The following is a 15,821-nucleotide window of genomic DNA, read 5'->3' on the forward strand; positions in this document are numbered from 1 at the left end:
AGTGCACACAAGCATACACACCGTCACGCCACCCAAATCAACAATACAATGCATTTCTTTGCCAAACACCTCCTGTTTTGAGAGTAAGTAAATTACTGTGGATGAATTTAGAAATCTAATAAAGTATAGCCGCAGTTCTAAATTAGAACTAATGTAAAACAAGAAGCTAGATCCTCCAAGCAGGATCTAGCTTGGAGAACCTTGGCTGTGTATTTATACAAACATCAATTATCCAACTTCTGTGAAACTAAAATGAGTCTTAACATGTGACTATAGTTGTTTCGGGACCTGTAATAATATATGGTGTTCAGATAATTTCAATGTTATCCTAGTATTTTGGCACAATCATTTCACAATATGGTGTGAATACATGAATTATTAAATAATGTCAATACCACTTATCATTTGAACCTACACCACATACTAGGTACTATGATGACTATTCATGGTGTTTACTGCATTTAATTCCCCAAACAACTTTTCATTATAGAACTATTCCATTGTGTAAGTCAGAAATCCACTGAATTTCCTACTTAACCTATTATCTTTTAAGGCAGGAGTTTAACTCAGGTTGGCCAGGCTAAGCTGTGCTCCTTCAGCTAGACACAGGGTAAAAGAAGCTGAATAATGTCTATGAGTATTAATTTGAATAAATGATTTGCTTTCCAGGAATTCGGTGCGGAAGGCACACATCTACGGCATCACTTTTAGCATCTCCCAAGCATTCATGTATTTTTCTTATGCTGGCTGTTTTCGATTTGGTTCTTACCTAATTGTGAATGGACATATGCGCTTCAAAGATGTCATTCTGTAAGTAGCTTTGAAAATACTAGGATTAATTTATACTAATCCTATAATAGGGTTTTAATAGGCTTATGCAAAAGTGTGCCATGGGGTGGGGGTGGGGGGATCAACCATGCAAAGAACAGATCAAGGAGTTCAGTCTCCTGGAGCTGTTATCCTGGTAGGCACAGAAACCTGATCGTGTCACCACACCAAGCAGTTTCATCATCCCAGGTGTCTAAAGTTCACCAAGCTTGTGACATTGACTGCAAAGCATGAAGGTGTATGTGAACCTTTTCAGGACAGAAGTAAGCAGAGAAAACGGTTTAAATGCAGTTAGGAAGTTGTTAGAGATAGTGGAGTCAAATCAGGGTGGGATTAAATTTCTATAACCAAACCATGGCCCTGACAATGGGATGAGGAGTCTGCCTAAAGTCTGGCAAATCTATTCTTTTCCTTAACTGTCAAGAGTCAGGGGTCAAGTGTCTGTGTTACATATGCGCACCCAGTGTTGCCTGCATTATTTACTATGGAGCTGCCCTTTGCTAGTGTCTATTGTTGGAGGGGGGTTTTGTTTTGTTTTGTTTTGTTGAAAAGCCATTAGATTCAGATACATGGGTTTATTTCCAAGATGTCTGTTGTATGCGCTTGGTTTGTGTGTTTGTATTTATGCCAATACAATGCTATCTTAGTTACTGAGGCTCAGTAGTTTGTCTTAAAACCAAGTAGTTTGAGGAGATGGCTCAGTGGTTAAGAGTACTGACTGCTCTTCCAGAGGTCCTGAATTCAATTCCCAGCAACCACAAAGTGGCTCATAACCATCTGTAATGGGATCTGATGCCCTCCTCTGGTGTGTCCAAAGACAGTGACAGTGTACTCACATACATAAAGTAAATATGTTTTTTAAAAACCCAAGTATAATGATGTCCTCAGCTTTAGTTCTTTTGCTCAAGATTGTATTCTATTTTTTTCTGTGTCTGATTTCATAAGATTTTAAACATTTTTTATAGTTCTGTAGATAATACCATTAGTATTTTGTTGGAGACTGGGTGCATTAAATCTTTAGATTGCTTTGAGTAATATGAACATTGCACAACATACTTCCAATTCATGAAGAAGGAAGAATTTTCCTTTTCTTATTCTCTTCAATTTCTAAAATCATTATTTTCAATGGCTTTCCATTCTTTGGTCAAGTTTATCCCAATGTTATTTACTTATTTTTGTAGCTATGAAAAGTGAGATTGACTTGTAGTTTTCAACTCTGACTTTATTTATGCAGGTCTTTTTTTGTTCCTGGCCAATCTAGTTCAAGGTTTTTTTATTTTCTTTTAATTTTATTGAAGGACTAACTCTGTTTCATTTATCTTTTGTACTTGTTTATTTTGCTCTGATCTTCTAATTTTTGTTTGTGTATTATCATTATTATTATTAATGTGTAGTGTATATGTGTGTGTGCGTTAAAGAAGAGAGGGGGAGAGGAGAGAGACAGGGAAGAGAAAGAGAGAGAGAGAGAGAAAGAGAATTATGTATTTGCCATAGCACATACACAAGTATGGAGGGCAGGAGATGCCTTGGGAGTCTTACTCTGTTCTTCAGGCTTGTGTAACACACCATTTTTCCCACTAAGCCATGCCCTAGGCCCTTATTCTTGCATCTCTCCATCCTGGGAGTGCATTTTTTAGGTTGTTTGAAGATTTCTTCTTTTGATGTTGGCACTCACTGCTATACAGTTTCTTCCTGGTATCAGTTCTCTGCAGCCTGCATGAGAATCTGAACACTAGGCTGTGTTCCCAAATGCATCTGTTTTAGGAGACTGACTTCATTTCTCAGTTCATCAGTAAGTAGCCTACTGTTCATTTAAAAGTTTCTGTTCTGTCTCCAGGCACTTAGAAAATTTCTAAAATGTCTTTAGTTGTTGGCATCTCCCCCTGTGATCAGGAAGATAAAAATTTCAATTCTTTTGATGTAAGACTAATATATTTTAGAAAGAACTCCATGAACTGCTAAGAATGTATATTCCGTATGTGTTAGATAAAATATTCTGTTGATGTATACCTATTAAAAATTATTTATTACAGAGATTGCTATCACATGTGGTATAGGACTATCAAAACCACACACTTGGGATGCAGTGCCCTAAACTAATGATAGCTAGCTCTGCCTCTCATTGAGCCTCTTAGATACTTTGGGCTTCAGGGTTTTTTTATGTTAAAAGGGGTATACCTGGCATCTAAAATGAGTTGAGATCACAAATCAGATTCAGTTGTAAGCCATTTCAGGAAAATGAAAACCTTTGGAGGTGTACACCAACTCAGAACGAGTGCCCCACGGCCAGAAGGTGAACAGAGGACCAGACCGAGACAGTGGGTCTTGCCTCCCCTCTAAATTCTTGTTGCTGTAGTTACTGGAATCTCACAGCAATGTATGTGGGCTTGGAGAAATGACAATTGAAGAAGAACTATGTAAACGTTAGTTAGAAGTTTGCCTTTGGACTTTGAACACTGTGGAGCTAATTTGAACCCCTCTACCTCTCTCCAGGGTCTTTTCTGCAATTGTGCTTGGCGCGGTGGCTCTAGGACACGCCAGCTCATTTGCTCCGGACTATGCAAAAGCCAAGCTGTCTGCAGCATACTTGTTCAGCCTGTTTGAAAGACAACCTCTGATTGACAGCTACAGTGGAGAAGGGCTGTGGCCTGTAAGTGTTTGTCTGGCTAGATGGCTGAGCTCTGTCCTAAAGGTTTTCTTTCTATCACAATGACATGATCACATACTTTGCTTCACTGTGATATTTATATGGCTAGTATCTCGACAACTTTTTTGGCATTTAAAAAAATTTAACACAACTTTAGAAAAGAAAAATGAAGATATACTGAAACAAACCAGTTTTGATAATAGCTTAGCCACTTCTACATGGAGGTCTATGCAATATAATTCAGTCACGATGATACAGTTAGCAATTTAGATTGAGACACTGCTGCAGCTTTTCTTAAGCCTCAGAGCCCTTGGCTCAGTGTTAGGTTTGCACAAATCAGAAACTTGGGTTTCAATAGCCTGTCTTTGTAGTGACTTTGTCCAATCAATAATCACATCTTCATTCTCTATCATAATGGACTTGCTAACCGTGTGAACTTGTGCAAGCACTATACCAAATAGGCACTTCATGTTTCACGATTATTGGTAAAGTTTCCTTGTAATAATACTTTTATTTCTAATGAGGTCAATTTAAAAAAAAATGTAAAAAACTTTTAGGATAAGTTTGAAGGAAGCGTGACATTTAATGAAGTCGTGTTCAACTATCCCACCCGGGCCAACGTGCCAGTGCTTCAGGGGCTGAGCCTTGAGGTGAAGAAGGGCCAGACGCTGGCCCTGGTGGGCAGCAGTGGCTGCGGGAAGAGCACAGTGGTCCAGCTGCTCGAGCGCTTCTATGACCCCATGGCTGGATCAGTGGTGAGCACATTTTCTTAATGAATTGATTCATGAATGTATTTTATGTGATCAAACTAATGGTCGAGAGAAGGTCCAAAACCCTACCTGATATAATAACTACAGCCTGTAAACTCTAAACTGTATGAAATAAATATAGCAGGCTATTAGGGCAGAATATCAAAAAGTATTGTACTAAAAATACAATATAAGACTAATCTCTGGTAGCCAGTGGGCCTTTTGTCCTGGTCCAATATTATCTATCTATCTATCTATCTATCTATCTATCTATCTATTCTCTTATATGTTACATCCCAAAGGCACTTTCCCTTCCCTTCTCAGCCCCACCCCCCACCACACCTCCTATCTATCCTCAAACTCCTCCTCCTCAGTTGCCCTTCAGAAAAGGGCAGGCCTCCCAGGATATCAGCCAAACATGGCATATCAAGTTCCAATAAGACTAGGTGGCATCTCTCATATCGAAGCTGGACAAGGCAACCCAGTGGGAGAAAAGGAACTGCAAAGCAAGCAAAGAGTCAAATGCAGGCCCTGCTCATACTGTTGGGAGTCCCACAAGAAGGAAGACCAAGCTACATGTACTGGCTAGTTTTGTGTCAACTTGACACAGCTGGAGTTATCACAGAGAAAGGAGCTTCAGTTGGGGAAATGCCTCCATGAGATACAACTGTAAGGCATTTTCTCAATTAGTGATCAAGGGGGAAGGGCCCCTTGTGGGTGGTGCCATCTCTGGGCTGGTAGTCTTGGGTTCTATAAGAGAGCAGGCTGAGCAAGCCAGGAGAAGCAATCCAGTAAAGAACATCCCTCCATGGCTTCTGCATCAGCTCCTGCTTTCTGACCTGCTTGAGTTCCAGTCCTGACTTCCTTTGGTGACGGACAGCTGTATGGAAGTGTAAGCTGAATAAACCCTTTTCTCCCCAACTTGCTTCTTGGTCATGATGTTTGTGCAGGAATATAAACCCTGACTAAGAGACTACACAACCATCACAGAGGACCTAGGTCAAACCCAGGCAGGCAAACCATTGAATCTGATTGTTGGTTCAATCTCTGTGAGCCCCTACAAGCCTTGGTTAGTTGATTCTGTGGGTTTTCTTTTGGTGCTCTTGACACCTCAGACTCCTACACTGCTTTCTTCCCCTTTTCCACAGGAGTCCCAAGCTCTACCTAATGTTTGACAATGAGTTTCTGTATCTGTTTCCACCAGTTGCTGGATGAAGCCTTTCTGATGACAATTGGACTAGGCACCAATCTATGAGTATATCCCAACAGCATTAGGAATAATTTCATTAATTCAGGGAGAGGACCAGTCATGTTTGTTTCAGTACTAGGTTTCTGGACTCTCCAGCCTCTGGTGGCACACAGGATATCGAGTACAAACCACCAGAGACGCGGTACCCTCTGGGTAAACAGCCCGCGAAATCTGGACTCTAGCGCCCCCTGTGTCTGGGGCTGAATGAAATGTTGTGTTGATTCTGTTGTTGATTCTTATGTCTGTAGTTTCTGTTCACTTAACTGGATTTTCCATCTCCCACAGTTTCTATTTTCTTGTTGCTTCCATTTCAGTTCTCAGGTCTTGAATAATTTTACTTATTTCATTCATCTGTTCATCTTTTTTTGGTTTTCTTTAAGAATTTTACTCATTTTCTCCACTTGTTTGCTTGTAGCCCTGACTGTCCTGGAACTCACTCTGTAAACCGGACTGGACTAAGACTTTAGGTCCACCTCCCTCTGGCTCCCAAGTGCTGGGATGAAAAGCATGTGCCACCACCACCCAGCTTTTCCTGAATTTCTTTGATGTGTTTATTTATTTCCACTTTAAAGACCTCTATCATCTCCACAAAATTGGTTTTAGGGTCATTTTCTTGTGCTTCAGCTGCATTAGAATATCCAGGACTTGCTATAGTAAGATAGCTGGGCTCTAGTGGTGCCATATTGCCCTAGTTGCTCTTAATTGTATTCTTACACCAGCGTGTGGGCATCTGGGTTAGGGGTAATTATAGGTTTAGGTGTCAGTTTCTGAGTTTATCTTTGTTGAACCCTTGGTTTCTGGTTCCTCTCTGGTCTTCTGGCCTGAGTGGCCTGTGGTTCTGGTGACAGGAAAGCTCTCAGGTGTAGTAGGGTGTCTCCACTAGGATTTTGACAGCCTGCGGGATCTCTGGGATTTTGTGTCCCAGTATTGCATCTGTGGTTCTATGATTCTGGGAACTGTCATAGCCTCTGGGGTTCCAGATAATAGGATTGCCTCTGGTAGAACAGGGAGCTTCAGGGGTTTTGGGTACCAGCATGGCCTCTGGGTTTTCAGGTCTCTGGTATTCTGGGTACCGGTTTGGCCTTTGGTAGAGCTGAGGGCTTCTGCTGAAGTTGTGGGCCTGGATATGAGGCTGAGGTGGTGGGAGTGCTGTTGGAGACTGTTTAGGACTAAACATCCAAAACAACCCAAGTGGGCACAAGAGCACATGCAAAGCAAAATCTTTATTTGAATTAGGCAGCAAAAATTTACAGGTCAGGGGCAATAGCACAGACTTGTGAGCTGACCAAGTCCCCAAATATTCATCTCAGTAACTTTTTAAGTAGAAAAATCACAAATCCCATAAGCATCTGTGCCAAAATACAGTTACAATTTTTCATCAATCAGGATCATTTGTTCTTTTGTGGCTAGAAATAATCATTATGTTTTGTGGAACAAAGGAAGAATAAGAAGAATAAGAAGAAGAAAGCAGGCTAGCCATCTGGAAAGTCTTCAGCACCTCTAGAACATGGGGACTTGAGCTTAATTTCACTTATGTTCAAAATGGAGTCTAAGAACAAAATGGCAGTACTTAGGACAAGTCTCATTTGTTTGCTCCCAACAAGACAGCTGCCAGAGGGTGGAGAGTGTTCAGGTGATGAGCAATATGTTACTTGGGGTTCCGGGTACTAGCATGGCTTTCAATGTAGAAGAGTGTTGCTGCCAGAGTTGTGGGTTGGGAAATCTTTTTAAAACAAAACTGAGCTAACTTCTGGAGGCAGGAAGGAGACCACATCCTTCACTCATAGTAACAGGAACAAAACAGGAACAAAATTAACATCAGAACCCCTTCTCCTAAAGGCTCTGCTTCCTCTAGATCTTTACTTTCACTTGTTTCTTCTTTGCTTTCCATTAAATTCTTACCCTGTGTTGGGAGAAGAGGGGGAAGCTGAAGACCGGCAGCTCTCAGAGAGAAGAGTAATGCCAAAATCAACCACAGAGACTCTCCAAACAGGCATGTGCCTGCTTATTTTTACCCAGTACCCTCTGCTTTGCCTAATCCCTCTAAACTTGAACTCTGGGTTCTCTGACATTGACTCTCAAGCTCTAGCCCAGTCACATTTGGCTTTAATCATAGATGTATGGCCCATACCTGCTTCCTCAAGTCAAGATCTGTCTCTACCTGATATAGTCAACATGTAGAAGCTGGGACTAGAGAGATGGCTCTATGGACAAAGTGCTTGCAGTTCAAGCACAAGGACCCATGTTCAATCCCTAGAACCTGTCTCATGCCCAGACATACTTGGCCAACACAAAATAGACTCCATGTTTGTTTGGTTGACTTTTTTCAGTTTTTCATGTATACATTTTTGTTTTTATCTTGCTGCGTGTTTTGATTTTCATCTTTTTCTTGCTTGTTTGTTTTTGGAGAGAGAGATCATGCACGAGAGCTAGGGATATTGGGAGGCTGTGAAGAGTCCAGGAAGGAAAAGAACATGATCAAAATATATTGTGTGCAAAAATTTTTAATAAAAAAGTAAATTTAAAAGTTCTGGCCTAGAGGTGTCTGTCCGTAATCCCACACTAGGGAGGCAGAGACAAGCAGACTTAGGACAAGTCTCACTGGACAGGTGCTCACTGGCTAGCCAAATCTAGCTAAATTTGTGAGTTTCAGGTTCAGGGAGGGACCCTGGCTCAAAAAAAGTACGGTGGAAAAATGATTGAGGAAGATACCCAACATCAACTTCTAGCACATGCATGTGTAGACATATGCATGTGTGCATGCATGATCATATGCATATATTCATGCATGCAAATATATTGCACAAAAATATGGGGGGAAGTTTAAAGCCAGTGGCTTTCACAGACTAGAGGAACAGGGACCATCTTCTCAAACCTAGGGCTATACTGCATTACCAATCTGCTCTTTTCTTTTCCTGGTATGCCTAGGAGAGCAAGGAGAGTCAAGGTTATTCTAGGGACAGCAGATCTGAGGGTCACATTTTGATGCAGACTTCCTAAAGACAGATGGCACAGACGCCTGGTGGAGGGCACATGAAGACAAAAGACATGTTAAAAGACATGGCCAAATGTGTTTCAGTTTACCATCTAGACCACAGCAAGAGAGGCTTGCGATAAGAGTCTCTCTGCTAACCATGCTCTCCTTCAGCATGTTGGCATTAGACACGAAGCTTGGCATTTCACAGCTGCAGGTACACGCTCTAACAGTCCTTTTCTCAGTTCAGCCACTTGCTATTTAGAATTGTTTTTTTTTTTAACCTTAATAGTTTGTGGATTTCTGTTTTTAAGCTCTTAGATGGTCAAGAAGCAAAGAAACTCAATGTCCAGTGGCTCCGAGCTCAACTGGGCATTGTGTCCCAGGAACCCATTCTCTTTGACTGCAGCATCGCAGAGAACATCGCCTATGGAGACAACAGCCGGGTCGTGCCTCATGATGAGATTGTGAGGGCAGCCAAGGAGGCCAACATCCACCCCTTCATCGAGACGCTGCCCCAAGTGAGTTAAACTCCAAACTTCTCAGCTGAAATCAAGGCAGGCTCATTTTTCTCCCTGAAGCTATTCCCAAAGTTCTTGCAATAGTCTCATAGCTAAGGGGCTGATGTATCTGGGAGAAGACACTGGCCTTGATGACAGGATGTTTCATCACCCTCAGGCCATGAGACACCAATGAGGCAAGACCTTACCCCAGGTCTCACACTAGTGTTCTAGACTACATGTGCACTTCAGTTAGGTGCTGTCCATATGCTACTTCCCCACAAATGTATGCTTTGATTTTGAGAATATAATAGATCCACACATCGTTGTGTGGAATACAGAGATTTTGTGTTTTCTTTATCTAGTCTCCCCTAATATTAACCTCGTTTAGAACTATAACACAACAGTAATTCAGGATGCTGACATCCAGACCAGTTTACTCATGCTTGTGTGTGTGTGTGTGTGTGTGTGTGTGTGTATGTTTCTGCACAGCTGCAGTAGAGCTATGCATCCTAGGCAGCCGCAGTACAGCTGTGTATCCTGGGCAGCTGCCATACAGCTGTGCATTCTATGCAGCTGCAGTGCAGGTACACATTCTTGTACTGACACTGAAGATACAGAGCATTTTCAACACATGAAGATCCCTTGAGCTACCATCCTTCTATTCATATACCCCTTCCTCCCACTTCAGTCTCCACAGCTCTGGCAACTCTAATCTGCTCTCAGTTTGTATCACTTGCCATTGTAGAGACAGTATGTACACATAGGATATAAACTTGCATGGCCAGGTTCTCACCCAGCACAGCTATCGTCTTATTTGCTGACTGACATTCCATGCATGGCTAAACCGCAGGTTACCTGTCTCCTAGAGAAGCTTACCACAGTCAATCTAAATTTGAGGTTGTAAGTTCCTGAATACTGATGCTTTACATAAATGTAGGTCCTAATATTTCTGGAATAAATACTCAGCAGCAAATCATCAAAGCATATCCTAATTGTCTGTTTGTTTTACAAAACAATACACCAAAAGACTTCCTGTAACCACCACTTATAACCCTCCCAGCAAGTTCTAAAGACTTTCCAGCATTTAAAATGGCTATGAGGTTTTGTTAAAAAAAAAAAAAAAAAAGATTTATTTATTTTTTTTTAATTTATTTATTTTTATTTATTTATTTATTATAGCTACACTGTAGCTAGCTGTCTTCAGACACACCAGAAGAGAGCATCAGATCTCATTACAGATGGCTGTGAGCCACCATGTGGTTGCTAGGATTTGAACTCATGACCTATGGAAGAGCCTTCAGTGCTCTTAACCACTGAGCCATCTTTTGAGCCCAGCTATGAGGTTATTATTTGCAACAGTTTGATAGGAATATAAGATACAACACAGTGGTCCTCATATGAATCTCCTAAAGGGAAAGTGAAGTCCCTGTCACTTATTATGCATTTGTAGCTATATAACCTCTTTGGTAAAATGTTCTAGGGTTTGTTTTTTTTTTTAACTGTTGAGCTTTGAGTCTTTTATTCTAATTACTTTTAGATATGGATTTTATGATATGTATTTTTCTTCAAGTTATCATTTGGTTTTTTTTTTTTTTTTTTTTTCCTCTTAAGCAGAGGCTTAACAGAACAGAACTTTCAACTTTAGTGAATTTATTTTCCTTTCATGCATCTTGCTTCTGATGTCAAATCTGTCCCAAAGTCTACACATTCCTGTCTGGAAGATGTTCTCTATTTTAAAGGAGTCTGGTTGTTTTACAACTTACCTTCGAGTGTATGGTCCACTCTGTGCTTCATATTACTTGAGTCCTATATAATTATGGCAAGACGACTTCCACTAGGGTGAAGGTAGAGGCACTTCATTTTATGAACGCTTCCAGAACTCAAGGCAGAAGAGCTTAATTGTTTCCCTCCTCCCCCATTCTATTCTGCTGGGAATTAAAAGTGAGTCACACAAATAAACGGCTTTAACATTTTCTGTGATGTCTCCCAGTTAATCGCTGGTGCTAGGCACTGACTGAATCAAGTGCTGACGACTGCAGGAAGACTTTAACTTTCACCTTTTGACCTGATTTTGACACTGGACCTTAGGAGATGAATTCACACGTTGCACAGCACCCTGAGCTTTGCAAAGAAATATACATCTAAATATACATCTGCCATCCTATTCTCTTCCCAAGCCTGAAAGCTTTCCTAAATGCAGTCTCCTAAAGTATACAAAGTTTTCTTTCCTGTATTTACCTCCTCTTTTAAAAATTCCCCTTCCATCTTATCTTCACATTCCTTCCTTCTCTTTTGTATTGTTTTTAGATAATAATTATAATTAACATTTAAGTAGATATTGATTGCTAAGCTATTAAAAGAGAATAAACTAGTTTTTACATGGATCAAATAGCTACTTCAAACTGTAAAAAAAAAAAACAAAAACAAAAACAAAAACAAAAACAAAAACAAAAACCCTTTGTGAGTCTAAGCTGTGATTCCACGGAAATCAGATTAAATGCTATTCATGTTAATGGCAGGAATTTAAAATAGCTCAATTTCTTGTAACAGAATACCACTGAAATCTACAGGCACTGTATTTTAGTTCAGTCTTAAAGGCAAATATTCTATGGAACTGAAAATACATTACTGAAAACAATATCTTATTATAGAAACATCTATTGATTTTCATTTTTTTCTTGTAAAGACAACTGTCTTAAAACTGTATTACCTTTATTGATGACTAACTTGCAGAAATATAACACAAGAGTAGGAGACAAGGGGACGCAGCTCTCTGGGGGCCAGAAGCAGAGGATTGCCATCGCCCGAGCCCTCATCAGACAGCCTCGGGTCCTACTGCTGGATGAAGCCACGTCAGCTCTGGATACTGAGAGTGAAAAGGTCTATCTCCACCTGTCTTACTAACCTAGCAGAAAGAGTGATGAGGAAAGCCGGCATGAGAAAGGCAGACACTAGACTTAGATGTGATTATTTTGAAGTAATAGAATGTGTATTTTTTAAAAAAAAATACATATATATTTCTAAACATAAAAGCAGCAGTCAAAAGGAAAAATGCTGCAAAAAATCACAATTTTGACATATTAGTTGTAATGAAAAAACTGAAAAGGGCCTTTAAAAGGAACTTAAGAAGATAATATTGGCAATTAATTAGAAAGTTTCAACAGTTTTGAGGGTCATTATGGAAGCCCATCTGTATCATAATTACAAAGCAAAACAATCCGATAAGGGGCACAATGGTAGCCATGTAAACTACACATGCCTTAAGCCGTGTTCACAGAGATTAGAAAAAGGAATTATGATAGTTGATGCTACTCAGATGGTAAAGCTTTAGAAATTCATCAGCCTTGTTACTGCAGTTCTCAGTACAAAGTTCTTGTTGGGCTTTCAACAGGTTGTCCAGGAAGCACTGGACAAAGCCAGGGAAGGCCGCACCTGCATTGTGATCGCTCACCGCCTGTCCACCATCCAGAACGCGGACTTGATCGTGGTGATTGAGAACGGCAAGGTCAAGGAGCACGGCACCCACCAGCAGCTGCTGGCGCAGAAGGGCATCTATTTCTCAATGGTCAACATCCAGGCCGGCACACAGAACTTATGAACTCTTGTTACAGTATATTTTTAAAATAAATTCAAATCGTTTTTCACTTTATGGCGTGTAAAAGAAGTTTCTCATTGGAGTTACAAAATATAGATCTATCTTATTCCACATCAGTTTAAAGTTCAGCCTTGATGCTTATGCTACAGCATCTGAAACTGGAAACCTGGAAGCAACATCTGCCTGGACAAATGTGACCCTTCCTTGACAAAACAGAAGAATTACTACAGCGTGGCTCTCTCTCCCTGAGCTGTCAGCATCCCTCAGAGAGACCAGACATATGCATGGGAAGCATGAATAGAAATCCCAAATGAGGACACATTCCCATGGTTCTAAATAGGTAGACATGTGACAGGATGGTACGGGAACAAGTTTCCAAGTACAGAGGAGAACTAAATTAGCATTCTGAATCCCTCTACTCTGGAATAGAAGGTGTTGGGTGTCATGACCATATGGATTGTTTATTTTCTTTCATCAACACATTCAATCCTACACATTAATGGGTTCAATTGTGGTATTGTCACACTTGGAATGTGCAGCAGCAGATCCAACCACTCACATTCCCTCCCCAGTCCTTGGTAAACATTATTTCTGTGTTCAGGTGGTCATATTTTAGCTTCGCATGGGCATGCAGTACTCATCTTTCTGTCTGGCTCATTTTGCTTAACATCTGTCCACTCCATCCATATTGCTGTAAGTGTTGACTTCCTTTTCCTTGGCTCTTTCCCTCTTGTGCTACTGGAGATCAAACTTGGGGTAGGTATGCATTGTAATGTAGCCATCCCGCGGCCACAGAGAACTGAGTACATTTGAAAGGGAGGCTGGGAATGAAATAGGAGGGGCTGGCAAGAGAAGAATGAAGCCAAGACAAAGGTTCTCTGATCAAGGCTCAAAGTTTAATTTTCAGCTCTGCGTTTATCTAGGGGAAAACCCCCAAAACCCATCCTTTGTTTCAGCTGGATTCTGCTGCAAAACAAACTCAGCAGCTCAGCAGGCAGTCTGCTTCTGTAAGAAATTGCAGGTGAGCAAGGCAGGAGACTTCCACTTAGGTTGGAAGACTCCACTCAGGTCCGCAGAAGACCGACTGGACTGTGGCAAACAATTAAGGTCTGATCAGCCTGCTCAGGGATGGGGGCAGGGCACATTCTAACACTGAGCTAAATGCTCAGGCTTCTTCCTTACGACTGAATAATATTCCACTATTAAATACAGCACACTTCTTTATGCATTTATCTATTGATAGACATCCAGGCTGTGTATCTTAGCCATTCTGAATACTGCTGAATGAAACACAGACATGTGGGTATGCATTTGCTGTCTCATTTGCTTCTCTGTCGCTGTGATAAAACACCAACTAAAAGCAGCTTGTGGAAGAAAGAAGTTTATTTGGCTTACAGACTTCAGTCCATCTAGAAAAGCCAAGGCCGGATTCTGGAGACAGGACCTGAAACAGAAGCTGTGGAGGAATTCTGCTTGCTGCTTTGCTCTCCATGGATCACTCAGTCTTACACAGCTTGGGCCCACCTGCCCAGGGGTAGCTCCACCCACATTGGGCTGGGCCCACCCACATCATTAATCAAGCAAATGCCACACAGACACGCCCACTCACTAATATAATGGAGGCTATTCCTCAGTTGAGACTCCTCCTCCCGGTGTGTTAGTTAGCAATCAAAACATAGGCACCAGACATGTTCACTCCATGTCCTGTAGATATACACTCAGAAGTGGGTTGTCTGGATCATATGATGATTCGAGTTTCAGCTTTTGAACTAAAATCTCTCTTGTTCTCCATAATCCTAATAGTAAAATATAGTCCTATCAACAGTGCATGCACATTCCTTTTTCAGCTACATTTGTAGATTTTTTTTTTTTATGTTCGTAGACATAGCTGGAGTGCTGCGTTACTGACTTTTCTGTTGCTGTGATAAATACCATGACACTTGGCTTCCTTCTTTCATTTCATACATTCAATGACCTTGTTCTGCATTGCTACAAACTTCTTCCTCTCTTTTCATGGCCTCTCTTTTCATAACCTACACACACAGACACGCCTACCTAGATTATCTTTAGGACTCTACTGGGGCTTCTCCTAAACGATCATCATAGCTGTGTTTGTTGACTATTTACCAATGGAAGGAAAGGATTTATTTCAAGCTTATAGCTCTACATCATACTCTATCATCAAAAGAACTCCAGGCAGGAACTGAAGTTCAAGCCATGAGGGAATGCTGCTTATTTGCTTGCTGTGTGGCTTGCTCAGCCTACCCACTTGTAACAACCAGGACTACCTGCTGAGGGGTGGAACTGTCCACAGTGACCTGGACCCCCCCACACCAATCAAGAAAATGTACCCCAAGTCTGTCCGCAGGCCAGTCTTGTAGAGGGCATTTTCTCAGTTGAGGTGCCCTTGTCTATGACTCTAACCTATGTTGAGTTAATGTTGAAAACAAGTCAGCACAGAAGGGTTGAGAAAGGTCATTAGTCCCTTTACCTGAGTGTCCAGCCTCCTAGTGGAGTTGTATGCAAGTATTCTCTGACGGTTGTCTTGGGGAAGGGGCTGAGGTGGAGAGGATGAAGGGAAGGAGCCCCTTCTACACAGCCGTGGGAAAGCCATCATCCCTGCGAGTGCTAATTCTTCTAGTGTGGCTGCTTTAAGGTCAACTATGCACCTGTCTGGAACCCTTCCCCTGTTTGCTCTGTAAGTAGGTCTAACACATTTATTGTTTTTCCCATGTAAACTTTGTTGAAATCATATCTCACTTTGTCATTAAGATCTTAGGAGAAATAGATGTTACATAAGGAAAGGAATTTTAGGAACAGTATGTGAGAGAACATAAGCAATAGTTTTCAGTTTTATTTTTCTTAATGATTACCAGTTTCATTCATCTTCTCCAGACGTCAACATCTTATTCTTCTTTACACCTGGATACAGTTTCATTGTGTATATATACCATCATTTCTCTAGTCATTCATTTGCTGATGAACCCCTACAGTGATTTCATGTCTCAGCCAAGTGAAGAGTGTGACTATAAATATGGACCTAGTATTTCTTGTTACGTTTTTTTGTAGACTTAGAATCGTTTGGGTGTATGCCCAGGAGGGGTATTGCTGGATTGTACTGCAGCTCTTCTTTTAGATTTATGAGAACCCTCCATACTGGTTTCTGTAGTGACTGTTTCAGTGTACACCCCCCCCCCCAAACAATAGGCAAGGACTCCTTTCTCTATACATCTTTGTCATAGTTTATTGTTTGCCTTCCTGATGTATGCCCACTGC

General features: G+C 41.1%; 1 protein-coding gene across 5 annotated transcripts in view; it reads left to right on the forward strand.

The window, feature by feature from the left end:
- Positions 1-12,599, forward strand: part of Abcb4 (ATP-binding cassette, sub-family B (MDR/TAP), member 4) — a 65,613-nt gene extending 53,014 nt beyond the window's left edge. For 3 of the 5 annotated variants that reach the window (XM_006503552.2, XM_006503553.2, XM_006503554.4), the window contains 6 exons: positions 670-810; positions 3,322-3,478; positions 4,033-4,230; positions 8,762-8,968; positions 11,684-11,830; positions 12,342-12,592. In XM_006503552.2, coding sequence (XP_006503615.1) covers positions 670-810; positions 3,322-3,478; positions 4,033-4,230; positions 8,762-8,968; positions 11,684-11,830; positions 12,342-12,548 — 1,057 coding nt within the window. In that variant the 3' untranslated portion in view covers positions 12,549-12,592. Of the gene's footprint in view, positions 1-669; positions 811-3,321; positions 3,479-4,032; positions 4,231-8,761; positions 8,969-11,683; positions 11,831-12,341 lie in introns of all 5 variants that reach the window. The other 2 variants (NM_008830.2, XM_006503551.4) reach the window with 2 other exon arrangements.
- Positions 12,600-15,821: the final 3,222 nt, after the last annotated feature.

Source organism: Mus musculus, chromosome 5 (assembly GCF_000001635.26).
Source record: "Mus musculus strain C57BL/6J chromosome 5, GRCm38.p6 C57BL/6J".
In the NCBI taxonomy this organism is placed as follows: Eukaryota; Metazoa; Chordata; class Mammalia; order Rodentia; family Muridae; genus Mus; species Mus musculus.